The sequence below is a fragment of the Capsella rubella genome, unplaced genomic scaffold (assembly GCF_000375325.1).
Source record: "Capsella rubella cultivar Monte Gargano unplaced genomic scaffold, Caprub1_0 scaffold_4, whole genome shotgun sequence".
Classification (NCBI taxonomy): domain Eukaryota; kingdom Viridiplantae; phylum Streptophyta; class Magnoliopsida; order Brassicales; family Brassicaceae; genus Capsella; species Capsella rubella.
Window position 1 is genome coordinate 11,199,115 of NW_006238920.1, and position 25,852 is coordinate 11,224,966.

At 36.9% G+C, this 25,852-nt stretch overlaps 8 protein-coding genes across 13 annotated transcripts; 2 read left to right on the forward strand and 6 right to left on the reverse strand.

The window, feature by feature from the left end:
* Positions 1 to 5: 5 nt before the first annotated feature.
* On the reverse strand, positions 6 to 3,132 carry LOC17888883 (diphosphomevalonate decarboxylase MVD1, peroxisomal). Of its 2 annotated transcripts, XM_006294243.2 has the most exons (10): positions 3,088 to 3,132; positions 2,740 to 2,986; positions 2,352 to 2,550; positions 1,826 to 1,889; positions 1,454 to 1,598; positions 1,105 to 1,191; positions 799 to 956; positions 652 to 700; positions 434 to 558; positions 6 to 353 (listed from the first exon to the last, which is right to left on the reverse strand). In XM_006294243.2, exons 2-10 carry the CDS (start codon positions 2,947 to 2,949, stop codon positions 152 to 154), a joined length of 1,239 nt encoding a protein of 412 aa, XP_006294305.1. In that variant the 5' UTR covers positions 2,950 to 2,986; positions 3,088 to 3,132; the 3' UTR covers positions 6 to 151. The 2 variants fall into 2 exon arrangements, with proteins under 2 accessions (XP_006294305.1, XP_023639399.1); XM_023783631.1 differs by lacking the exon at positions 3,088 to 3,132 and having other exon boundaries at positions 2,740 to 3,058.
* A 235-nt stretch (positions 3,133 to 3,367) lies between these two features.
* On the reverse strand, positions 3,368 to 5,911 carry LOC17889710 (uncharacterized protein At2g38710). Of its 3 annotated transcripts, none has more exons than XM_006294920.2 (6): positions 5,856 to 5,911; positions 5,353 to 5,493; positions 4,938 to 5,057; positions 4,203 to 4,317; positions 3,836 to 3,929; positions 3,368 to 3,753 (listed from the first exon to the last, which is right to left on the reverse strand). In XM_006294920.2, the coding sequence occupies exons 2-6, from the start codon at positions 5,454 to 5,456 to the stop codon at positions 3,545 to 3,547; spliced, it is 642 nt and encodes a 213-aa protein (XP_006294982.1). In that variant the 5' UTR covers positions 5,457 to 5,493; positions 5,856 to 5,911; the 3' UTR covers positions 3,368 to 3,544. The 3 variants fall into 3 exon arrangements, with proteins under 3 accessions (XP_006294982.1, XP_023639400.1, XP_023639401.1); XM_023783632.1 differs by lacking the exon at positions 5,856 to 5,911 and adding an exon at positions 5,674 to 5,849; XM_023783633.1 differs by lacking the exon at positions 5,856 to 5,911 and adding an exon at positions 5,636 to 5,849.
* A 1,049-nt stretch (positions 5,912 to 6,960) lies between these two features.
* On the forward strand, positions 6,961 to 11,555 carry LOC17888347 (65-kDa microtubule-associated protein 5). The gene is made up of 11 exons (XM_023783875.1): positions 6,961 to 7,100; positions 7,671 to 7,874; positions 7,964 to 8,206; positions 8,285 to 8,500; positions 9,002 to 9,157; positions 9,267 to 9,426; positions 9,840 to 9,991; positions 10,248 to 10,335; positions 10,820 to 10,893; positions 10,965 to 11,039; positions 11,145 to 11,555. The coding sequence occupies exons 1-11, from the start codon at positions 7,050 to 7,052 to the stop codon at positions 11,379 to 11,381; spliced, it is 1,656 nt and encodes a 551-aa protein (XP_023639643.1). The 5' UTR covers positions 6,961 to 7,049; the 3' UTR covers positions 11,382 to 11,555.
* Positions 11,556 to 11,642: 87 nt separating this feature from the next.
* On the reverse strand, positions 11,643 to 13,658 carry LOC17887924 (peptidyl-prolyl cis-trans isomerase CYP22). The gene is made up of 6 exons (XM_006294947.2): positions 13,306 to 13,658; positions 12,897 to 12,984; positions 12,658 to 12,750; positions 12,449 to 12,481; positions 12,189 to 12,245; positions 11,643 to 11,976 (listed from the first exon to the last, which is right to left on the reverse strand). The coding sequence occupies exons 1-6, from the start codon at positions 13,530 to 13,532 to the stop codon at positions 11,866 to 11,868; spliced, it is 609 nt and encodes a 202-aa protein (XP_006295009.1). The 5' UTR covers positions 13,533 to 13,658; the 3' UTR covers positions 11,643 to 11,865.
* A 284-nt stretch (positions 13,659 to 13,942) lies between these two features.
* On the reverse strand, positions 13,943 to 15,483 carry LOC17888369 (haloacid dehalogenase-like hydrolase domain-containing protein Sgpp). The gene is made up of 4 exons (XM_006294804.2): positions 15,351 to 15,483; positions 14,924 to 15,038; positions 14,677 to 14,828; positions 13,943 to 14,572 (listed from the first exon to the last, which is right to left on the reverse strand). Exons 1-4 carry the CDS (start codon positions 15,383 to 15,385, stop codon positions 14,125 to 14,127), a joined length of 750 nt encoding a protein of 249 aa, XP_006294866.1. The 5' UTR covers positions 15,386 to 15,483; the 3' UTR covers positions 13,943 to 14,124.
* Positions 15,484 to 15,881: 398 nt separating this feature from the next.
* On the reverse strand, positions 15,882 to 18,037 carry LOC17887597 (annexin D4). Its single transcript, XM_006293435.2, has 6 exons — positions 17,946 to 18,037; positions 17,637 to 17,821; positions 16,881 to 17,099; positions 16,567 to 16,788; positions 16,404 to 16,475; positions 15,882 to 16,295 (listed from the first exon to the last, which is right to left on the reverse strand). Exons 1-6 carry the CDS (start codon positions 17,989 to 17,991, stop codon positions 16,080 to 16,082), a joined length of 960 nt encoding a protein of 319 aa, XP_006293497.2. The 5' UTR covers positions 17,992 to 18,037; the 3' UTR covers positions 15,882 to 16,079.
* Positions 18,038 to 20,098: 2,061 nt separating this feature from the next.
* Positions 20,099 to 21,091, reverse strand: LOC111831144. Its single transcript, XM_023784804.1, has one exon. The coding sequence runs from the start codon at positions 20,627 to 20,629 to the stop codon at positions 20,189 to 20,191; it is 441 nt and encodes a 146-aa protein (XP_023640572.1). The 5' UTR covers positions 20,630 to 21,091; the 3' UTR covers positions 20,099 to 20,188.
* A 2,583-nt stretch (positions 21,092 to 23,674) lies between these two features.
* LOC17888251 (annexin D3) lies at positions 23,675 to 25,311 on the forward strand. 3 transcript variants are annotated; one of them, XM_023784446.1, is made up of 6 exons: positions 23,675 to 23,828; positions 23,933 to 24,078; positions 24,165 to 24,401; positions 24,503 to 24,742; positions 24,816 to 24,908; positions 24,993 to 25,311. In XM_023784446.1, the coding sequence occupies exons 1-6, from the start codon at positions 23,753 to 23,755 to the stop codon at positions 25,194 to 25,196; spliced, it is 996 nt and encodes a 331-aa protein (XP_023640214.1). In that variant the 5' UTR covers positions 23,675 to 23,752; the 3' UTR covers positions 25,197 to 25,311. The 3 variants fall into 3 exon arrangements, with proteins under 3 accessions (XP_023640214.1, XP_023640215.1, XP_006294609.1); XM_023784447.1 differs by having other exon boundaries at positions 24,503 to 24,739; XM_006294547.2 differs by having other exon boundaries at positions 24,503 to 24,715.
* The last annotated feature ends 541 nt before the right edge of the window (positions 25,312 to 25,852 follow it).

The window sequence follows — 25,852 nt, forward strand, 5'->3', positions numbered from 1 at the left end:
GCACCTGATAAAGAAGAATTGTATGTAAACACAAATAATTTGGAAACGATTCAGATGAGTTCTCTCTTAGGACAAGAGTTGGAGCTGGCAAAACAAAAGATGAAGCTGTTGTAGATCTCAGAGTTGCAGTAATAACAAGACATATAAATGGTTATTTGGGGAGGCCAGTTTGAGGATCGAGAAGTGCCTGAGTTTGGTCTTGAAGCACCACAGGACCTCGCCCAGGTCTACTGCATATAAAATAACTCACTTCACCTTTTTGATCCTGACTTCCAATTTTGTCTTTAATTCCTTGTGGGAGCTCTCCTTCCAAGCCTGCCTCTTTTACAATCGATGTATCGCCCAGTACATAACTATACAAAGTAGCGAAGCAACATTTTTATTAGTCAGGAATTAAATCAATCAAATAAATCAATTACACTTCCTATCATACCTTTTCATGTCTGTGTCAGGCTTAGGCGGGAAGCAGTAGAGCAACCCCTGCAGTAATTCAACTGCTACTTTTCTGTTTCGTGCAATTAGGACCGCGTTTGGGCCTGCATCAAATGTATAAGCAATCTGTACAGGAAAATGAGATTAAGATTAGAAACTAGAAACCCCTTTGAAACTTGATGCTTGCTTTTGAGAAATGGAGTAAGCATTCATACATACCTCTGGTGTACCGGCAGAACGGTTCCACTTTTCAACTAAGCTTATTATCCTGGCATTATCAGTTAGTAGATTGCAATCAAAACCACGACATTGATAGCTAAAAGCAGAAAATGACTGCAAAAGACACCAAAGAAGAGAAAGAGATACCTGTGGGAGGTATCATTCATGTAGAATATGGGTGGAGACGTATCCATGCAAACAGCATGAAACTGATTACTGTCTGTACACGTCAATTTTGTAAAAGATGTAAAGTCTCGATTCTTTATAGCTTCTTCCATTTGCAATATCCGTACTGGGACAACTTCCTATGGAGAACATAAAGTAGAGCATGAAGTTGAGGGAAATATTTTCATTTTTGAAGATAAGCAAGCACAACCAAAAACATTCAGCCAGCCAGCAAAAGTTATTTCAAGTGATACAGACTGTAATAAAAAAATCAAAAAGGGAACATACCTTTGCTCTATGCTGTAAAAGCAAACTTGTCTCAACACTCTCACGCATTCCCGAGGTGCTGCTTGTTTCCTTCTGTCGTGAACTAACCTGCATGTAACACAAGATGATGAGTTAAGAAAAAAGAGTCACATAAAAACAATAGTATTATCACAGAGGTCAGATCATATTGTTAACAACAGCTGAAATATACTTGGTTGTATAGCTCACCTTCATTCATATCATGAGACAAGAGAGTGTAACAAAAAGTTAATTAGAGACCCACATAATATAGAAGACGAAGAGTAGATCAATACTGAGCCACACAAATGCTTAAAAATGCGCTAAGAATAAAAATACTTAAGCTCCATACCACAGCAATAATGATAACAAGATCATCCCAATGCTTATCATCTACCAGTTGAACTGCAACACTGTCACTTCCATCTTCTTTGTTTCCCATGTTCCACTTGACAAATCCCCCAAATAAACTACGGCAAGCACTTCCTGAACCTTGCCTACATGGAGAAATGACATTATAACCATATATACTGGAACCTCTTAATCTCTAGAGGAACGTCTAACTACAGATAATTCAAATCAAAAGCATATATCAACATGGAAACTTATAAAATTACATAGTCAATGTGAGAAGAAGAATAATAGTAACTTAGTATAATTAACATGGAAGATACAAAACTGACCAGTAAGAGTGAAAGTGCGAGTTAGGTAACGGAAGTCATACCTTGCTATAGCAGAAAGTTGGCTTGGATCTTCATTTACATTCATCAACTTGGCAAGAGAAAAAACTGTACCCAAGAGCAACTGTTATATACTACATTCAGCAGTTTCCAAAAGAAAGATCGACTTAGGGAATCCAGAAAAACATTCATCACTGGGGGAAAGAACCAGGATCAATGTCAATAAATTTGAGCAATTCCAAGCTAAAATATGCAGAAAGATAAAGATCTAGAAGGAAGATGAAGGATAAAGAGAAGAAAGCCATGTAACTATATGGTTGTGCATGAAACTATATTGTGGCTCTCTCTGATCTCTCAGTTACATTATAAAAAGAGGGAGATATTGTGTATTATCTATAGAATCTATGCTAAAAAAGATCGACCGGAGAGTGTATAAAAGTTCATATATCCAACAAAACAAAATCCACCTTCATTTTCATGAATGTTACTGTCTAGTCCTACCTTAAGGCGATCTTCAATCATTCAGAAACAGACCATGTGACCAATAAACGGGGAGAAAAACCACAGTACCTAGGCAAGCAAAACCAGCAGCTGAAGATGCTAAGCCAGCAGCAGTAGGGAAGTTGTTATGAGAAGCAATATGTAGATGCAGTTTCTCCCAATCTTTCTTCGCAATCTTGATACCCTTAACTTTGTCTTCAACATCATCCGCACGACTTCGAATTTCCCTCAAGCAATTTTGGTACCTACTTCCAGAAAGCGAGATTTCCTATACTAGCATGAAATCAAAAACGCCATCAACAAAATCCAACAAGACTCAGATATAAATCACGAGCTAAACTATTTTATCCTGAGTCTATTTCATAATCCAAGAGAAACATTCATACGAATCTGAAAGCTTAAGAGACGATTTAAAGATGAGTTCTGAAACTTAAAAGGAAATGAAGAGAGCAAGTACCTTGCCATTGAGCCACATTCGATCCCGATCAAAGGAAGGACTAACAGCAACGGTGGTGAGAGTACAGAGGTGCTCCGGATCAAGCGTGACGCTAATGCTATCGTTAATGGGAAGAATCCGAACCTCATCTCTCTTTCCCCAGTACTTAATCACTGCGATATTCGTCGGCGTCTGTGCCGTCACCATCACCACCCATTTCTCCTCCGCCATACTCCGGACAGCTCAAGCTTTTCTCGAATCCAGAGATCTGCAGCTTTCAGAAGATTCAATTTAAAAAAGACGAAATGGAAGTGACGGAGAGTTCGAAAGAGAAAGGAAAAGCTCAAATCAGGTGGGAGAATAAAATACGTCTGATTGGTACGATACGGTTGCGTCCACTCCAAAGAATGAGCACATGCCTAAAACGATTCATGATTTTAAATTAAATATGCAAATATATCAGAAAAGACCCTCAATTTTTGCAAATTCTGACGAAATACGCTTGTACTTCTTTATTAACCAATATAACCTCCAAATTTGATTTTAATTATCAACAAAGTCAACTCAAGTTTAAGTCTACGATTTGTTAACATAGTTTCACTTAAGAGGAATAAAGTGAGAGAGAGAGAGAGAGAGAGAGAGAGAGAGAGAGAGCGAGAGAGATCAAAGTTATTAAGTTAATGTTACAATTGTGAAACAGCCAAGTCGAAGTGTCTCGTTTCTTTTATGAGAGCCAGACAATTTAGAAATGACAGATAGAGGATAAATTAGGGGTAGCCAAACCACAATCAATGGCATATCCATTTGCAGCTGTTTTTGGTGCAAATCAGGCAAAGGCGGGCTTGATGGTCCCATTAATACCCGGGCCAACGCTCCTTGTCGCCTTCACATACGAAAGGTATTCGCTATAATGCATGCTGAATAATGTACTTTGGTAACGCGTTAAATGGATTCGCCTACGCACTGCTTCCGTTATTACACCATTGTATCCTGCTTTACGCACCAGCGAATCAATTGCCTCTATCTTTGTCCAGCCTGTGAATAAAACAAGTCTTTGTTGTATAAACACCGCAAATAGCTTCAAGTACTTGAAATTATTGTATCAAGAAGATGGTACCTTCATGAGCTGGCACCTCAGGCAGATATGTGGCGTTTCGCTTTGTGTTAGTCTCAGGTTCAGTAAACTCAATGATTATACCGTGCTTTCCTACCTTCAGAGTGAGATCACAAAAATATCACCAACGAAGAATATGTAGAAGGATTCAACAAACAAAATCTACTCTGCCTCCAAATCAAAATGTCACTGTGTTTAGCAAAGCAGAGCAGTTAACTGAGTAGAAAATAAAATGAGATAAAGGACATCCCAAGGTTTATAAATGAGTATTCATACTATGCACTCCTTGTTGGCAATTATATGCTTAATATACACAACTTGATACTCTTCGCACGACTGACACATTGTAAACAAAGAGTAAAGAGAATACCTCCCAATCAAGGTAATCTTCTGCGTCTTCATAATCAGTCAGGACAGACACTGTACATTGCAGAAATGGCAATTCTTTGGCCTGTATCGGTGGGAACCTGCGGTCTCTCAAGGCACTGCAATATTGCATAGAACAATTAGTGGCTTTTTAAAAAATCAGCATAAAAAAAAAAAGGCACCACAAGCATTTACAACCAATGACATGAGGAAGAAAAACAAATCAGCTATAGGAATTGCACCTACTTATATATGCAAATTTTTGAAAACAGAATTACTGATTTCTTTTACAGAAAGTTGGAGCTTGATTTGCTTTCACTGTATTTCAATTGCTGTTCAAGCTCACCATAGACACAACACTTCGAAAAAGATAGAACATAGACAAATACTATATTTGTCTATGTTCGATTAACAAGACAAGGAACTGGTACGCAAACATAGTACATGTGTATCACTTTATGCTTATCCCTCTGTAGTCTAGCTTACACCAGTGGTGTTCCCTCTAAGCACCAAACAACACAAAGTACAATATAAGTCTATAACAAAAGCAAAAGAGACAGGAAAAACAAAATCAACAAAGTTGTTAATAGATAATATCTCAGACTTAAGAAGACATGAATATAGTAAAGTTGAGGGGGAACTAACTTGAAAAGAAAAAAGGGATCATTTAAAGGCAAAAGAGATGTAGAATAGGAGAAACGAAGAAAAGAAAAATCCTTATAGAAGGAGAATAAGTTACCTTGTCAAGGCATAATCCTTGAAGCCACTGATCAAGCGGCGTGCTTCCAGTGTACCAATACATCCACGCAATCGAGGCTCCCCACCATTCACTATTTTCTTCCAAGTAACAAACAATGGACTACAAAAAATAATACAGTCTCTGAACATTAGATAAACAGTGTGATTCTCTAAGTCTTAAGGCCGATTGCGAAATTAATATCCTGAGAATATTAAGTGATGTTTCACAAGGATCAAGCCATACGATTCTACATTGTAATCAATATCCCATAGAAGAAGACGCTTACACGAGAGAATCAAAAGGTTTCTCTATCCAAAATTCAGACAAAGAGAAGCCAAAATAATTAAAAAAAAACGCACACTTTGAGAGAGATGAAAACTTGCATGTCATAAGACAACCTAAAAAAAAAACGTACTGATTGGCCTCTTCAAAGGCAGGTGGAGGAGTCTCTTCATTGTTGTAGTGAGAGACCAAAGTGTCGAAACAGTAAACAGCCATTTCTCTGTTCGCCGACACCATCGTTGCAGAAATATCCAAATCAGTGAGAAATGTGAACCTGAAACATCCAAAAAAATCTTATTAACTACTGCGTAGTAAGAAGATGAATACAACTTAGGATGGGAAGTTATAAAAATAACTGAACTTTTTTTCCCCGCAATTTCATTGAATACGAAAAAGTAACAAAATTAAAACACTACCCAGAAGTGAGAAGCCAAATATCGAAAATTCTAATTACCAAATTGCACAAAAATTGAAAAAAAAAAGAGCGATGTTGGAAGATGAAGATCGGGTTTGATCTTATTTTGTGTGTGGGAAATCAATTAAAAGCAATGGAAGCTATAAAAGGGTATCGGATCGATCTGTAAAAAGGAATCCAAATTGTGAGCATCAAAGGAAGAAGAGAGAGAGCGGAGAAACCTGAGAAAAGCGCAAAGGAGAGAGAGAGAGAGAGAGAGAGAGAGAGAGAGAGAGAGAGAGAGAGAGAGAGAGAGAGAGAGAGAGAGAGAGAGAGGAAGAGGAAGAGGAATGGATGAGTGAAGAAATTGCTCAAGTGTGTACGTTTCCTTTTAATCCTAAGAAAAGCTTTAAAGCCTTTGATTACAACTTTTTTTTGGTTGGTGTGTCTTTGTCGTCGTCTCAACTCTCAAAGACTTAAATAAAGTTAAAACTATTTGAGCTTACGGCTCTTGCTGTTTTTTTTTTCCTTTTTACTCTTCTAATTTCTTTTTTTCTTCTAGTTTCCATTTTTTGAATAGGCCTTACGTTAAGCCCAATTATATAATGGGCCGATAACCTAGTAAACCTTTTGTTCCATTCGTGTTTTTTTTGGACCAACTAATTGTTTTACTAGTTTCTTCAATTATTAAAAACTACAAACAGGCCTTTGTTTAAAGGTTTCGAAAAACTAACAAAAATAAGAAACAAAAAGTTACTGATGCAGAATAAATATTTATTATCATCCCATCTTATACATTCATAAAAACAAAATTGTGGGAACTGAAGCTAATTTTATACAATGAGAATATTGTTTAATAAAATAAAATGAATAATTTCGTTTAACCTACCTTTTATATCTGAATCAAAATATTTTTATTTAGTTTTAATTTAATTTTGGGATATGCTTTTTCACAAAAAAAAATCAAACAGAAATTAAATCAAATCTAAGTAAAAATATTGGAGATATTTATAAGCAACTAATGTATACACGAAAGTTACTAGGGTTAGTAATCACCTAAATTGCAAATCAGATATAGATTTTAAAAATAAATAAATAAATTTTTAACGTAAATACATGTTTTTAAATGTTGGGATTTTAATTTCTTTTTTTTTTTCGTAGAAATTTTAGCAAAGAAGATAACAAATTGGAAAACATTTTGGTGGCCAAAAAAAAATAAAAAAATTTGCAAAACATTTGGACTTTGCCAGTGCACAAAGTTCGAGAGGGATACTAAAATTCTAATTTACCGCCAAAATCATTTGTTTCCAAAATCGACGTTTGCTCTCTCTCACTCTCTCGCCCTTGAAACGAAGTCTCTCACACTTAAACCAGATAAGCCTTCACCTTCTAGGGTTTCTGACCAAACGTACTCGGCGCCGGCGGCGGTAACAGAAATGCCTCCGTCTTCAACCACCACTTGCACTTCCCTTCTCCAAGAGTTGCAGGTTCTTTGATTCCCCTCTCCGTAACTTCTTCGTTTTCTCCAGATTTTTTCACGAAATTTCGATTGTGATTGTCTCTATCTCCTTTGATTTGAGTTTCCCATGGTTCATTGGTTTGTTCCGTAGCGCAATTGAATATCGAATTTGATTTAGGATTATTTATGTTTGTCGTCACTGTCTGCTAGATTCGGCTCCAGGCCAATTTGTCAATTCTCGCTTCAATTTTTCCTTCGTTGACGTTGAATTGCCGAATTATGCCTCAGCGATTACATTTGCTTGCAGCTTCTAGGTTTTCCTGTGAAAGAGCTGTACTCTAATTTTGTCCTGGGTTGGTTTTAGTATGAAGCATTTCTTAGTTAGCCTCGTTTGTTTCACTTGTTTGTTGAATCAACTCACTTGCTAGCTCAGATTTGAGCAATAATCGAAATTAGGATTAGGATACCACTAATGATGACTGGTGAGGATGTTTTTTATATTGTGTAGCAATTGAGCATGTGTGTTTCTGTTGATTCTTACTTAAACACTACTTGAGCAGGTGGTTTTGATGTTTACAACTGTTTTTTTCTGGTGTAGATAATATGGGATGAGATTGGTGAAAACTACAACGACAGGGATAAGATGCTGCTAGAACTTGAGCAGGAATGTCTGGATATATACAACAAAAAGGTTGAAAAAACTCGTAAGTACAGAGCTGAGTTGCAGAGGTCGTTAGCTCAAGCTCAAGCTGAGATTGCCAGTCTCATGTCTGCACTTGGTGAAAAAGTTTCGTTTCCAAGGGTATGGTACTCTTAGCATCACTCCATGTTTGTTTCATGGAGAACATAGATGATTGTCTTATATATGTTATTATTTTTTTTTTTGAGAAGAAAGAAGGCTCTTTGAAGGAGCAGATATCCACTGTAAAGCCTGTTCTGGAAGATCTACTGATGAAAAAGGACCTGCGAAGGAAAGAACTCTCTGAGACACTGACTCAAATAGCAGAGATCTCTTCTAACATAGCGGGAAATGATTACCCTGTGAGTTCTGGTCCAGAGATTGATGAAAGTGACTTGACACAAAGAAAGCTGGATGAACTTAGAGCACATCTGCAGGATCTTCGCAATGAAAAGGTGTTTACATTTATATCTACACCTATTTTTTTGAAAATGTTTCTGGTTTTGTGCTTATCTTCTTTATTTCAATATCAGGCTGTTCGACTGCAGAAAGTAAACTCTTATATCAGTGCTGTCCATGAGTTGTCAGAGGTTATGTTGTTTGATTTCTCAAAGGCCTTGAGTACTGTTCATAGCAGCTTGACCGAGTTTTCAATGACTCATTCGAAAAGCATTAGCAATGATACTCTTGCTAAGCTAACTGAACTTGTAAAGTCTCTGAAGGAGGAGAAACATGAGAGGTTGCTTAAGGTGATAAAAAATATACTTTCAAACTTTTCAACATATTTACTAATTTTGTTATCCTGATAGAGTGCACATATGAGCTCGTTAACTTATTTACACTTTTGGTTCAGATATTACATATGTGCAATTATTTGAGGAGTCATCTGAATGCTGCTGATTTTTGCATAGTCTAGAGATCAATATGTAGCTTCCACAACAAGCTTTTGAGCATATGTTTGACATTCTGTAGAATTTAGTATCACTTAGGACATTTAAAAAATATATTTCTGTGCACTTACTTGCAGGTCAGAACATCAGTCAAGATCTTTGGTGGTTTAGTATATATATTATGTGTTTTTTCATGTCTTATCACTGCACTTGAGCACAATAGCATTCAATTATGAATTGCCATTTTATTGGTACCTCTTATTAAACCTTGCACCAGTTTTCACGGAAATGAATTTTGAAACCCCATGAAAGCAAACCACAGCTAGTATGGTTGATACCTTAAAATTGTTTTTTATTCAGCTACAAGGTTTGGGAAGAAGCATGCAAGAGTTGTGGAACCTAATGGAAACACCTATGGATGAGAGGAGAAGATTTGACCATTGCAGTAACTTACTTTTTGGTCCATCTGATGATGCCTTGAAAAAAGGATGTCTCGGTCTGGACATTGTCCGAGAGGTACTTGATCATGTTTTTATTTTGGTTACCTTAGCATTATCATCTACCCTGATATGTTTCAAATAGCGAGTAACTATATTTTCCTTAAATCTAATCTTTTTTGGCATAGGCTGAAGATGAAGTGAAAAGACTAAATGCCCTGAAGTCCAGCAAAATGAAGGAACTGGTGTTTAAGAGGCAGTGTGAGCTAGAAGAGATCTGCAGAGGGAATCATATGGACATCAATAGTGATGCTGCAAGAAAGAGTCTTGTCAACCTCATTGAATCTGGTACGATACACATTCTGCTTGAGTGGATCAATTAATCAATTTAGTACTTCAGTTTGGCAGTGTAGTGTTTTCCTTTTCCTTGGCTTCCAAACTTATACTGCTTGTACATCTCAGTTAGAGCATTATGAAATATCTTTGAAAAAAAAATGGTAGCCTCTCTTCCTCTCTTTCAAGATATTGACTATACTAAATAAGATATATTCTCCAATATTGCTAGTCGTTACTCCATCTTTGACCATTTGTAGTTTTTAACCCAATGGTTTTCTCCTCGACTTGTAACTAAGATGCGTCATGAGACACCTTTGCAGAACTTAGTTTACTGAGTGCGAATGGCATGGTTTCACATATTGCTAAGTTACTGATGCGATTAGTAATATGATTCAAAAGATACCTTCCTATTTTTTTCTGGGCAGGTGACGGTGATCTGTCGGATATCCTGGCAAGCATAGATGGTCAGATCGAGAAGGCAAAAGAGGAAGCTTTAAGCAGAAAGGAAATTTTGGACAAAGTTGATAAGTGGAAGCACTCAAAGGAGGAAGAAAAGTGGCTTGATGACTATGAAAAGGTGAATTCCACAATCTGTATGAAAGTTGTCTTTTCTGAAGATAGGCCAAGAAACGACTGAATGTTACCAGTTTACCTGATAAAAATATAGAGTTATCAAGTTTAAGGTTAACCACAGTCAATACATATATATATTAGAGAGAAGCACTTTATCTCCGAAGAGTGTCTATTTTTCTCTTATGGCTTTAACGTTAGAAATTATCAATAGCTTCGTATATGTCTTCTTGATTATCTCTTCAAATTGTTCGCCTCATCAGGATGAAAACCGCTTCAGTGCTGTAAGAGGAGCGCACAAAAACTTGAAACGAGCAGAGAAAGCGAGGAGCCTTATCAGCAAAATTCCTGGTGAGTCTTTATACTATTACTTGGTTAATGCAAGTAGGTTTGATTTTACAATGATGCTGTCTGGAAACTATACTTGGTAACTGATAGTCCTTTAGATAAGTTTCAATAATACTTTTTTTATATGCCACGATTTTTTATTTTCTCTAAATGCATACCTAGTTTTTAGCAGTGCAACAAGGAGATATGGGGTTTCTTTTTGGCTGTCACAGTTGTTTGAACGTACGCTATAACTTAAGCATTGGTTCCAGCCAAAACCCGACAACTCATTGTTAGTTGTTGAGAATATATGGTGTATTTCCTTGCATTTATTAGGGTAAGTAGAATGTGAATGTAGTAGCAGTGCCTGATTCAAAGCAAGTAAAATGTTTTGAAGCTTTTTGTGATGCCTACTCCCCTTAAAAGGCCAGTTGATGTTCATACGTAATCTGTTGTATAACTGATAAGTCGTAAGATGATAATAATCCTCTTGGTTTTCCTTTCTAAGTGATGATTGATGTTCTGATCACGAAAGTGAAAGCCTGGGAAAAGGAAAGAGGAGTCCCCTTCTTATGTGATAAGGTAACTAAACTATGCATTTACTTAATTATCTTTTAAGGTCAGCTTATATAATTAATGTCTTTTAATTCCAGCACCCGTTGTTACAAATGCTGGAAGAAGACATTGTTATGCGTGCTCAAAAAGAAGAGGAAAAGCGTCAATTCAGAGTATGTGTCTTCAAAAACAAATTAAAAAAAAACCACAGATTTGTAGACGCTCACTGTGTTAGTGAGTTAACAGAACAAAGCTATTTGACTTTTTTTGCATAACAGGATCAGAAACGACTACAAGGTCAGCTTGCTACAGAAAAAGAAGCAAAGTATGGTTCAAAGTCTGCAAAGAAGAAGCCATTGGGACAGAGTCTTAACACAGACAATGTGACTAAAACTCCAATTGGCCGACGGATTGGGAGTACACCTGGACGTTCTGCTATTTCTGGAGGCAAAGATTATCGAGGCAATGCCGTGATACCGTTGAACTATGTTGCTCTTCAGAAAGAAGATTCATGATAGATTACTGAAAAGGGGGAGGGGTTTAGGGGTATAGATAAGCTACATTACCTGTTAGTGAGCGCTGAAACTTCTAATGTGTTTCTTTTTGGGATTCTGCTTCCATTGCCAATGAAGTTTAACAGATATCGGTAGCTATGAATATAAAAAGTTGATCATTTCACTTGCAAGTTATTGATCTTCAGACCAAATTTACCAGAGGCTTTACTTCAAGAATCGATATACTGTACCAAGTTGAACAACTAATTTGCTATCTGCAGCTTTACCACCAAACAAAAATTTGATTTCTTTCAGGAAATGTTTCATAGTTTGGCACTAAATAGAAAGAGAATCTAACAAATTGTTTTTGCTAAAATACAAATGATAACTTCTGTCACAATGCGTAAGCTGACAACTAATAGGCTCTCTCACTACATTACTCCTTCAGCGGAAAGGTTCTTCAAGGACTGTTTTGGCCTTTTGGCTGGGTGAGGGTTAAAACATTTCACATCTCCCCACACTCAGTAATTACAACCGCAAGCTTAGGTCGGTTATTTGGTCCGATAGCCACGTTCTCAATCTTCCGCATCACCAATAAACCATCCCCAAGCACTCTCTGTACATCAAAAGAAGAATTTGCAATGAATCAAAACAACACTACTACTGATTATATGCACAAGAGTTCATGACTTTATGGCTCTTCCTCAACTATATAGGGCCAGTTTTATTTTATGCTAGATGATCCCAGTTATAACCACAAAGGGAGAACTAGAAATATAATGGAAGACAAGTTAAAAGCTTAAATGTGTATGTAAAGAGAGGACATACCCCAAAGACAACATGCTTATTGTCAAGCCAGTCGCATTTTGCACAGGTGATGAAGAACTGCAATGGCCAAAAGCAAAGGTAAGTAGCCTCAATTATAAGATTTTATGCCAAATCAGCAACTAATAAATCTTATATAATAGTTTAGCATCATAGTCAAAACATAAGGCATCCAACGCTCAAAGCTTGGATAATCAACATTTTTGTTTCAATTTATCTCATATCACAAACACATCGGGCCATTATAATGAGACTGAAATTACCTGGCACCCATTTGTGTTTGGTCCACTGTTTGCCTACAACAAAAGAATGAGAGCCATAATATTAGCAACCAAAGTCGTGAGTAATACATAAAATTCAAAGTTTGACTCATGAATATTGAAAAACTCGAGGTGAACTCATTCAATATATCAACCGCACTGAAAGAAGGTAATCGAATTTATAGCTCATATTCATAAAACCAATTGCTTACCATGGAGAGCAATCCTGGGCCAGTATGTTTGGCAGTAAAATTTTCATCATCGAACTTGTGGCCATAAATTGACACACATCCACTACCATCATTCTGCAGAGAGTTTTAACATATGTATTAGGTATCCATCCAGTAAGAAGAGATACAGAAACGAACCACGAACAGATACAAGAGAGATAAAAGACAGTGCTAGCTGAGAATCATCATAAGTAATAAAAGAAGTAAAGGGTACTACTGACCTTAAGAAAATCACCACTTTGAACCATAAAATCCTTGATAACCCTGTGAAACTGACATTCTTTGTAACCAAGAGGTTTTCCAACCTTTCTGCAATAGCACCAGAGCCAAACCAAACGACGAAGAAGATTAGATTAAGCAACACAAAACCATGTTTAACTGCGCTTAAGCTAGCAAGGTTCTAAAAATATGCATTAAACAAATACAAAATCTAGTATGAAGCATGAAAGAAGCAGCAAGCACCAACTTTTCTGAATCCAAAAAGCTCTAAAACCTCATAAATCTCTTGAGAGGAACACCAGAAATTCTAAATCTTAAATCCATAAATTCAACCTCAAAGGAGCTCCAAGATGCAAGAACAAAAATAGAGACTGGACTTACACATTCAATTCAATGAAAATATATGCGTACCTGTGTTCACCAGTACAGAACTGCCTGAAGTTTTCAGCGGTTCTGGGAGCAATGTCGGCGAAAAGCTCCATCTTGATACGACCGGCGGGGATGCCACCAATAGAGACATCGAAGAAGACGACTGGGTTTTTAGGGTTCGGTGGTCGGACATGCCACTCAACGTTTCCACCGCCGCTTGAAGGAGCTGCTGTTGTTGGTGCAGCAACGATTCCTCCTCCCGAATTCATAATCTAGCTCAAACTCTTTGATGATTTCTCTCAGCTTCGGTGAAACCTATCAGCCCCTCCTTGTCGTCTGTCTCCGTCTCTCTGCTCTATTATGAATGATCGATTCTTTTTGCTCTCAGCTTTTTTCAGACGCTTTTTATTATGCTTTCAGGCTTTCTTTTTACACACATTCTTGGGCTTTTTATTTTGTGTTATTTAAATGTAAACAATGCTTACAAAATTGTTCATAACTCATAATTATTTTTAATTAATTTTGCAAAACTAACAGAAGAAAAATATGGAAATTAAAGTTACTACATCATTAGTATTGTGCATGTATGATCAATACAAATCTTCATCATCCCCTTTGTTGTTACTTTGCTATTTTAGTTTTTTTTGGGATCAAACTGCTATTTTAGTTTATGTAAGTATTTCCGGATACAAATCTGTAGTATTGTGCATGTATGATCAATACAAATCTTTAGTATTGTCATAATTCTCAAAAGAATTATTATTCAACAATAATCAACTAAGAGGAAAGGTAAAACTTAAGAGGCTGCTCATAGCTGTGTGGTCTTTTAAGCCAAACAAGTGAGGCACAACTCCTCATTCCTCAACACTTTTGAGAGCTTCCCTTGTTATCAAGTTCTTCCAACACAGCCAACAGTTTTGGATCCCCATAGTTCTCGATGAGAAAAGCGGGTTTCGCTTGCATAAGGAGGCTTGCTGGATTCCCTGTAGTGAGTCCGATCACGGGCATTCCAGCTGCAACTCCAGCTTTTATCCCAGAGATCGAGTCTTCGAAGACTAGCGTGTGCTCCTTTGACACGTTAAGCACTTCAAGAGCCTTCAAGTATGGTCCAGGGTGTGGTTTGGGATATTCACATTCGGAGCCAAGAATCACTGCTTGAAAGAAATCACTCAGACCAAGTTTTGATATCATGAGCTCTGCGTTTTCTTTTGGCGCGTTTGTAACCGCAGCTCGTTTCAGTCCACGTTCTTCTATCCATTTGGTCAGTTTTATAAGCCCATCAAGTGGCTTAATCTTCTCTGCAACAATTCTAATCAACAAGAAAAGAACAAACACACAAAGTTACTCCAAAATTAACACTCAAACCTGAAACAAGTTTGTGAAAGTTAAGAGAACTAAAAAAAAAAAACTTACTTGCGATAAAGAGCTTCCTTTTCATCACAGAATTTTAACCCTCTTGGGACATCATCAGGGAACAGAATTTGAGCAATTTCAGAATTGTGCTTTCCAGCAATATTAGCAACAAAGAATTTCTCATCAATTGGGACACCATTGTTAAAACCAATCTGTGAATGATATAAAGTAGCAAAATTGAGAATTCAGTTTTTTTTCTTTTGCTGTAAAATTGAAGATATAATGATATAAAGGACAGGGGAGGAACCTCTTGAAGCAGTTCTTGAAAGGCAATAAGGTGAATGGGATCTGAATCACAGAGTGTTCCATCAACATCAAAAAGAATGGCTTCTAATGGAGCAAGATGAGACAGAGAAGGTTTGCTGTTTCACAACAGATCAAAAGAGTAAATCTTGAGAATGAGATTGCATCAAAAGGATCAAACTTTGATACCATAATCGACAGAGAATAAAGATCAAAAGCCAATTAGAACCACTTGTTGCCTATCAATTAGCTACGAGTTCCATTGATCTTGGAGACACACAAACACTAGGCAGTTTAATAAACAAAACTAACACAAATCGTAGAAAACGTAGTGCAAGATGAAAATGGAAGCTGAGACGAACGAAATAAATACAGATTCATGCATATTTAAAGAGATTATTAAGTATCATTGATGATCAGACAAAGCGTACCTCTCAGAAGGATTAAGATCAGAGAAGCCATTCATTGTGATAGAAACGGATCTGTGAATCTGTGATTACAAAACGAAACGAGAAGAAAACAAATGGGGTGTTTGAGAGATTTGTGAACAAAACCAAATAAGCAGAGAAGAGAGAGTTGGAGGAAGACAGAACCAAAAAGGTATCGGAATGGTCGTCAGAGGAAGATTCGGGGACTCTTCTTCGCCACGTGTCATCACTACATGCTGTCAAATTTTAAACCGGAAATATATAAACATTCAACCGGGTTTAGAATGTGAAATTCGGTTGGCATTCGTAATTAGGTTTCTTGGTTTATTTTAGAGTTGCAACTTACACACAACTTCCAAGTCTGTCACATTGGAAAAATCTTTCAAGTAGAGTTAATACAAGTTTCTTTCAGATTTATGCAACATTAAGATACAAAATTATGGTTTCTGGAGCTTTAATCGCGAATTAATCTCTCGTTATCGCATTTAGAAACAGTACTCTCCGAGTTCATCAAATACGAAGAACAAAGATACAAAACAGAACACACAAAATTTACTTCCGAAATAGAACCCCTTGGACCAAATTGTTATGTCATGAACGACATTAATTCTTTTATTATCAAATAAACCAAATGGTGAAGAAAAACGCAAATTTTGGAATCAGAAACATAGAACCGTAAAGGGAAAGTGAATCTTCAAACAAGTTTTGGTAATGATTTTCTCAAAAACGGAATCAATCGGATTTGGAGAGCAGTGTGAGCAAGAAATCTCTGTAGTTCCCTTTAATCTTGTCTTGGATTCTCTGTGCCAAAGTCTCACCATAAAGGTTATTGTACTCTTCTTTGATATCCTTTATCTCATCACTATGATCTGCTCTTGTAACTAATACTCTTGTCAACCATTTCTTGGTAGTCTTATCTGCGTCTTTGTTCAGTGATGCATCCAAAATCTAAATACCAAATGACAACAAAATAAAAAAAAAAAAACCAAATCAGTTAAATTCTTGTGTCTCGTTCAACTTTTGAGACAATCGGAGTACAAGAATATGGTTCCTTACCTTGCTGAAATACACAGCCGGTTTGAGCAAACAAATCAATGCTTCATTGAGGAGCGAAGAATGAGATACACCCTGATGATCATCATTATCACCACAAATACTTAATTAGAAAACCATCAAAACACTATATAACATAAGAGGTGAGTTGTTATATTTATATTACCCCAAGAAGATCAGAGCCTTTTATATCGTTAAAGTGATTGTAGACATGTTGGAGATGGAGTTTGCTTCTTGTGGTCAAAATCCTAACAACCTCATCCTTTTCGACGACTTCATCTCCGGAAGAAGCCACAGCTTCTGCCAGAAACTTAGCCTCTGATTTGGCGGAATCATCTTTCACCTTGTTCCCTTCGTACCTATAAGCACTCACGAGTCCCACAAGCAACTGCACAAAAAGCAAAGACATGATCAGTGAGAAGAATGTTAAGATATTTTCGACATTGGAAATGTAAAGGGAACCAAAAAATTAATACTGACCTTGCGATGAGGGCCGTGGACGTGAGAGGCAATGTCTTCTTCCATTGACTGGTCGAAAAGAGAGTGGTAAGCTTTACGTGCCCCGAGGAGATCCTCAGCGGAGCGTGTGCATGAGACCTCCACGATGAGGTTGTACGCTTCTTCTCCTTTCTTTAGAGCTTTCTTCACCAACCTTGCGTCTCTCTCCCATGGATGCATCGCCCACATCACAACGGCGTTCTACACACATCACACACCAAATTGTTACAAAAATTAATTCCTAGTGGAAGTAGAGATGAAGTTTTAACTCATATTGTAAAATGCGAGTTTTATCTAGGTAAAACTAGATTTTTGAGATGTAAATCCATGATCTATATATATCGGTAAAAACAAAACCAAATCATCGTGTCCAAACTTTTTTTATTTCAAGAAATATTTGAGAGTATTTTATTAGTACATATTAATAGAAAACCAATCAATAGACATTGAAAAAAAAATCATTTTAGCTAAGATAGTTTCTGTATTAATTACTATAAATCAAATTAAGCAAATTTAGTTTTTTTTTTAACTTTTATTTTTTAATTTTATAAAGTTGTAATAATAGATGGTTGGTTATATATATACTTTTATTAGGTAAAAAAATGAGTAATTGATTTTGTTATTCGGTTTGACCACCCAAAAAAAAGGTGTGTAATTAGGTAAAAAAAAAAGAGAGGAAAATGTGAAGAAATGAAGCTGGAAAAAAAAAGAAGAAGAAGAAGAAGAAAAGATACTGACATTGAAGCGAGAGAACTCAAGCTTGAGATGTCGGACGAAGTGATCATGACATTTCTCAAAAGCTCTCTCTTCATCTTCAACAAAGAAACTTTTGCTTGCTTTCCTAAAAAGCTTTCGATGATCTTTGTGCGATTTCCCCAGTTTGCTTATCAACGCGTTCTCATCCACTCCCATCCCTAGATTCCCTATATTATTTATCATACGTACACATTTACCAAATCTAGCTAAATCATTCTTTGTCTTCCACATATATTACATATCTTAAATAAAACCACTGATTATTACTTCTTTAGTATTAGAAATAATTACCTGATAATGCTTCAGTGAGGCTTTCAAGGTCGAGAGGAAGAGCCATTTTTCTTCTTCTTGCGGATTTAGTTTTTCTTTTCTTTTCTTCTCGGCTTTGGTTTGGTTTCTGTGGATTTCTATGTAAGAGGGACAACACGTTTTATATGATGATTAAGGGTAATATTGTGGTTAAGGATGGATGCAAGGGTGTTTTCGGTATTTAAAAACTGATTTTAAGACAAAAGTGCTAGCTAAGCTTTAAGGGAAGGGGTATTTGTTTTGTTGTAACAAAGGACTAGTAAGTAGTAACGCCCACGAGATTTATTACATAAGTTAAAGTTAATTAAACAACTGTTTGGAAATATTTACAATTCTTCAACTTATTAATAGTTCGTATTAACTGGAAATTTATTATGTTTGACCATTATATAAAATGTACATAATTAGTATTATCATCATTCATATCTCTATAATACAAAACGAGGAGGAGTTATACTTATTGGAAAAAAAATAAAAAGAAATGGGTTTATTTTATTTTTAACAGTGTTCAAACATATTGATAAAGCAAACCGAAGTGATATATATGGAATAGGGATATGATCATGTATAAGATTAAGAATCCATGTGGATCGTTTGAATAGCTTAAATCTGAGTTAATCAAATAGTAAAAGTCAACTAAATTGTAAATCTCACTAAATCTTAAACGGAACGAATAAAGTTATCAATAAAATAGATTAGTCCAGACGTTTCATTTTTACTGCCAAAACACATCAGATCTCTTCTTCACTTAGAAAAAAAATGAATGGATCCTTGAATATAAAATTGTATGCATTCTCATAATTTACAAGGTCCAGACTGTCCCATTTCATAAATTATGCACTCAATTGTAGATGAGAAGACCCAATCACATTTGCTTCGCATTATTTTATTTTTTTTGGTAGGATGCTTCGCATTATTTATTGTGAGACTCGTAATTAAGCTATTATATATTTTTATTATTATATATTCAACACATATCACATGGCTTTTCTTTATAGATTATTTCTGAATATCGATCTGTCAATGAGATTTTCCAAAAAAAAATTTGTATTAACTTGTATTAAACTAAAATAAGAAATTAATAAAATCTTAAGTTGTCTCATGGAGACAGTGTCAAATTCTGGAAAATGTTCTTTAACTTTCTTTTATATCAAAACGTGTTTTGTTCAACTTTCGATGACACGATTTAGCATATATATTAAGTATTATATAATATTCAACAGCTAACATTTTGATCATATAGAATTGCGTATATATATATGCAATACATGAGAAGAAATTTAATTTTAATAGTAGTGATGAACTCATCAATAAAATAAAATGCTACAAGATTATGATATAATTCATTTTTTTTTTGGGATTGAGATAAAGCTACGTACGTGTGGGCGGGCACATTCTAGATCAAAGGATTTTGTTCACATTTTGTTTACATTGAGAAGACATAATTAACATATTAACCAATCTTAGATGGACACAGTTAAATACTACATTACCAGTAACGAGAAAAATAGACAAGATCACGTTTTACACGATGAGACGACTTGCAATAACTCGGAGGACAGCTATGTTAAGCCGTGTCACTTTGCATATCGCTATCTCTATTTATTTTGATTTGGTTATACTTACATGTCACTCATATAACAACATCCCATCATGTTCCTTCATCTTAAATATTCATTATTTACATAGCGCACAGTTCACACAGACAGTTTAACTATACAACTTATAATAATATGGTTTTCATCTAGCTAGCCTTGGGGTGCGAATTGTTTAAACCTTTTTATGTTATCAATAATGCGAAGTTTAGATGTACTCACAAGTCACAACATAGCTATTTGTCCAAGTCAAGCACATTATAACATGTGAAAAGATTAAATTTGACAAGTTATATTTACACCCTATTAAAATCTTGTTTAATTTTCTAATGAAATCTGCAAACTAACACATTCAATTTTATTAATCCGGAAGTAACGTAAAACTTGATACGACTCTTTAGAAGGTTTTCTAATCAAACATTTAAATCGAGTACACCCTCAATTATTATAAGATCTTCTCATCTTTGTAACCACTACATTATTCTACTAACATACTTTGAATTTCTTTTTTATTTTTCTGAATTACATGAAGGAGGGCTTAGCAGAAGTTAGTTCCTTGCCAAAAAACATAAAACAAGGAAGCAAAACGAAAATTAATACAAGAACATCAAAGATTTACAGCAGCACTAGTCACATTATCCAGCGGGACATTAGAGCCTTGAAACTCTTTCTATGCCGACGGGCAGTGATAGAATTACGAACCTCCCGATCTATAAGTTTAAAGATAACCAAAGGGTTGATAATCTGAGAATTATGGAGGACGTTATTCCGCTGTTTCCATATCGCATACACAGTTGCTTGGGCTGCTAGCTTTCTCAGAGTAGGAGGTGATGATCTGCTTCTTAACATAGTCCAAGAGATGAGATGTTCCCAGTCCCGAAACAACAAAGGTGGAAGCCTGAGTCTTTCGAAAACCTTTTCCCAGATGCAACGGCTGAAAGGACAAGATAGAAAAAGATGGAGCCTCGTTTCAGAATCCCTTGAGCAAAGACAACAATGAGCAGGTACTTGCAGACCCCAAGAGAGAAGCCTTGACCTTGTTGGGAGCCTATCTAGCTGGGAAACCCACATGTTGAAAGCATTTTTTGGCGTAGCTCCTTTAAACCATATGGAATCAGCCCAGCTCACAGTAAGCCCCCTAGTTCTTACAGCTTCCCAAGTCAAAGAAGAGGAGAAACCTGCACACGTCACATTGTCCACAACCCATACAAAGGAATCGTTCAAACCTGAGGGAAGAGGTAGGGAGATGGTAGAGAGGTGAGCGTAAAGTTGCACAGCTTGAGATGATCTGGGAGCCGCCAGCAGCCAAGAATTTCCGGAGGAAGCATCAGCCACAGTAGCTGAAATCGGGATTCTTAAGTCTCTCGGGCCCGAGCTGCCCAAAAAATCAAGGAGAGGTCCAAATGGTGTCCAAGTATCTCCCCAAAAACTTAGGGAGGCTCCGTTTCCAACTTTACAATTGAGAAATTTCGCTGCTAAAGGTCTCAAGCGGAGCAAGCTCCTCCAGTTCCAAGTGTCCCTTACATGTTCCTTTAAGAGCCAAAAGTTGCTGGAGAGATGGTGAAATTTGTGCCAGGCAACCCACAAAGAGCCACTGCTAGAGAATAATAACCAGATAAACTTTAGGCTTAAAGTGGTATTCCAATTTGAGAAGCTTCTGAGGCCTAGACCTCCTTCAGATTTTGGCAAACAAACTTTGGACCAAGCCACTTTTGCTTTATTGTGATTTTCAATACCTCCAGACCATAGGAATCTAGCACAAAGAGACTCAATCTCTCTAATGCATCCCTTTGGGATTTTGAAAGTAGAAATCCAAAAAACCACCATTCCTGTGATAACAGACGCTAAGAGCTGAAGTCTTCCTGCGAAAGACAGAGCCTTTACCGCCCAACTCAAAAGGCGAGCTCTCACTTTGTCCACTAGGGGACCAAACTCCCTAACTGTAAGCTTCCTGCACATTAGAGGAAGTCCCAAATATCTGACTGGAAGATTACCTTTAGGGAAACCATAGTGAGAGATGGCCAGCGACTCAACCTCATCCACTCCAGCCAGAAACAACTCTGTTTTGTCCCTATTCATATTGAGGCCAGACCAACTAGTAAAATCATCCAAAGTTTCATTTATTCCATGGAGAGAGGAGCTTCCACCGTCAAAGAAGATCATCACATCATCCGCAAACATCAGGTGAGATAAGTTCAGGCCTGATGTTTTGGGATGATAGAAGATGTAGCCAGAAGTGTACCTTGAAAGCAAAAGCTTAGAGAAAATCTCCATTGCAAGAACAAAGAGGTAAGGAGAGATCGGGTCTCCTTGTCTTAGACCCCTTTTGCTGTGGAAAAAGCCTCAAGAAGCACCGTTTACAGAGATGGAGAATGCGGGTGTAGTAATGCATTATGAAATCCAGGATATAAACTGCTCAGGAACTCCAATACCTCTCAAAGCAGCGATGATGAAATCCCATCGAATAGAATCAAACGCTTTTCGAAGGTCCACTTTTAGCATGCCACGCGGTTCAATATTCTTCTTGTTATACCCGTGAACAATCTCTGTAGCCAGCAGAACATTTTCTGACAGGAGCCTACCCGGGATGAAAGCGGACTGAGAAGGGGAGATCACTTTTGGCAAAAGGGACTTCAGCCTATCAGAGAGTAGCTTAGAAATAACCTTGTACAGCGTGTTCAGGCAAGAAATTGGCCTGAAATCAGAAGGCTTCGACGCATTACTGAACTTAGGAATCAATACCAGGGTGGTGGCATTCCATTGCTTAAGCAGCTTGCCCGACGTGAAGAATTCTTGAATCGCAGCAGTAACTTCTCCCCCCACAATACTCCAACAGGTCACAAAGAATTCAGCAGGGTACCCGTCAGGTCCACTAGTTTTATTCTTGGGGAGAGAACAGAATGCATCCCTGATTTCCCTACTAGAGAACGGGGCAATAAGAGACTGAGCCTGGCCTTGAGAGCAGGAGAAGTCGAGTAAAGCAGTAATGTCATCCTGAATAAACATGGGGGGAGGCACCTCCTTTCCCAGAAGGTCAGAAAAGAAGTCAATGCATACGTCCTGAATTCCCTTAGGAGAAACAATTTTGTCTCCAAATTCATTTTCCAGAGAATGGATGTGGTTAGTAGCCTTTCTTTGGTCAGCCATTCTATGGAAGTACCTTGAGTTGCAATCACCATCTCCCAGCCAGCCAATACTAGATCTTTGCTTGAAAAAACTTTCTTCAGCATTTGAGAGGATCAACCATTTACCATGAGCTTCTTCTTCTAGATGGGCGTTTATGACAGTAGGGTTAGAAAGCATTTCTCCTTGTGCCTCTAGCATCTTCTCATGAGCCTCTTGCACTCTCTTTTCCAGATCAGAGTAGTTACTTCTACTGAAATCGCGGATCATTTTCTTGAGGGATTTCAACTTCCAAGAGACCCTATACATGTCTGATCTCCCTCCATCATACTAAACGCATCTATACATACCCCTTTTCACACGCACTAAATGCGAGAGGCATGCAAGTTATAACAAAGCTTTACGTTCGACTTCAAGTGGGAGAGACTTTGCTTTTACCGATCCAGCCAAACAGAACTGGCCATAATAAGAATCTTCAACATGCATGCAGATCAGTCAGTACCTCTTTTTTGCTTTTCCCATGTATCCTTAATTAATCCTCTTTTCATCAAATGCAGAGTCACCTCCCTCTTTTGCTTTTACATGTATCGAATATGAAACAATTTATAATATTAGATCAATGCACACATGTTACTAACCATGCACCTAATCAAAAAGTATCTTTGGTAGACTTCAAAAAAAAAAAAAACTTTAAACGTTATCTTAAGCTTTAAGGACTAAAAGGAGCTCTTTTATGAATATTTGGTTTCAATTATGCAAATAGTTAAATAAGAAAAAAAAAAAGAAAAGAAAAAAAAAAAGAGAATACTACTCTCATCAATACACAACTAATTATTGGACCCTGATAACTTAATTGTCCTCAAAAACTAAAACTCGACAGAAATAAGTTAATTGCGTCATTACAGTTACGTCTTGGGGGTATTTATGTCAAATCTAACATCCCCTGCAAAAACATAATTACACCTAAAAGTAAATTAATAACTCCGCCTTATAGAAAAAAAAAACTAAGACGACGAGACACGGAGAGAGAGAGAGAGAGAGCACAAGAAAGAAACAGAGAGAGAAACTGAAATGGCCACCATTAGAGTACCAGACCAAGTTCCTTCTCCAGCTCAGGATTCTGAAACTCTTAACCATGCTTTTCGCGGTACGTACATTTCATTGATGGTGAGAAGCATAAAGCATTTGTGTGTGATTTTGATGCAATTCTGAATCAAAAGTTGTCTTTTCTTATTTATTTATTTGGTGTAGGTTGGGGAACAGATGAGAAGGCTGTTATACGAGTTTTAGGACAAAGGAACAAGAGCCAAATAAGGAAGATCAGAGAGAGTTACAGAGAGATTTACGGCAAAGATCTTATCGATGATCTCTCCTCTGAATTGTCTGGTGATTTCATGGTAACTTACTGTTACATTTTTGATATTCCTTCTTGGTTAGATAAAAGAGATTTTGTTCTGAAAACATGTGGTTGATTGATTGGTAGAAAGCTGTGGTTTCGTGGGTGTATGATCCAGCAGAGAGAGACGCAAGGCTTGTGAACAAGATTTTGAACAAGGAGAAGAAGAAGAAGAAAGGTGTTGAGAATTTGAAGGTTCTTGTAGAGATCTCTTGCACAACTTCTCCTGACCATTTAATTGCTGTCAGGAAAGCTTATTGTTCTCTCTTTGACTCATCTCTTGAAGAACACATTGCTTCTACTCTGCCTTTTCCTCTTGCAAAGGTGATTTCTTTCTTCCAAATTGGTGTCAAAGTTTCGTTTTTTAATATATTTTGCTTCATGAGAAGCTTTGGATTGATGGGTTGACTTGTTTGAAACTACAGTTTCTGGTGACATTGGCAAGTTCATTCAGATATGACAAAGATAAGACTGATGCAGAAGTAGCTACCATTGAGGCTGCTATGCTACGTGAAGCCATAGAGAAGAAGCAATTAGATCATGATCATGTTCTGTACATATTGGGAACGCGTAGTATCTACCAGCTCAGAGAAACTTTTGTTGCTTACAAGCAGAGTTATGGGATCACTATTGATAAGGTTCAGATCCATGGGTTTGGTTTGGTGGTAACTTTGGTCTCTCATGTGTTTGGTTTTCTTTTTTTTCTTCGATGTTTACATGTTAGTGTTGTATGAACAGGATTTTGAAGGATGTCCAGGAGATGCTGATCTGAGAAGTCTATTGCAGACGGCAATCTTTTGTATTGATACTCCTGAGAAACACTTTGCCAAGGTACATTGAAAGCAAGAATAAATTCAAAAACTCTGTTTGAAGAAGGTGATTGTTCCTCAGTGTTTGCGTTTGTTATATTGGCAGGTTGTAAGAGATTCCATTGAGGGTTTTGGAACAGATGAGGATTCGTTGACGAGAGCGATTGTGACGCGTGCAGAGATTGATTTGATGAAAGTGAGAGGAGAGTATTTCAATATGTACAACACAAGCATGGATAATGCTATCGTTGGTGATATCTCTGGATACTACAAGGACTTCCTCATCACCTTACTTGGATCCAAAATCTGATTTCCTTAGTTTAATTTTTTGGCTTTGCTTGTGACTTGTATAATCAAATGCATTGTATTCCAACTCCAGTTTGAATTGTTTTAAAAATAATCAAAAAATTTCTCTTTATTCTTGATTGTTTTTGTAATAAATAACCAAAAACCAAACGAGTCAGACAGATGATCCACCTCTGTTCTGCTTCATTCTTGTTTTTGTAGTGAAACGGCTAAGCATATGTAAAAGACTGATACACCCTTTTATGTAACGACTCTCTCCTGACTTAAGGTCCTTTGAGAAGGACAGTTGTGGTATAGAACATGCAAGATTTCAACTGCTGTATCAATCTTTCCAGTACCTGGTGGACCACCCAGGCTGAAGACCAGATATAATTGCTCCAACCTGCAGGAAAATAGTAGGCATAGACATGGAAGTTGCAACAAAGATCAATATCTTGAATCCAAACCATGTATTTTGGTACATTTTCTCATTCAAAATAATAAGTTGCTCCTTGTTGTTAATCCAAAACCCATATATATTAGTATTGTGGTCATCTTCAACAGTTAAAATCTTAGGAAATTGAAATTTTAATTTCACATCTACCTATGCTTCAAATATCAGATGAGAGAGAACTTATATGTGGTAATTGCTCGATATCAAAAGCTCTTTGAACCTAAATG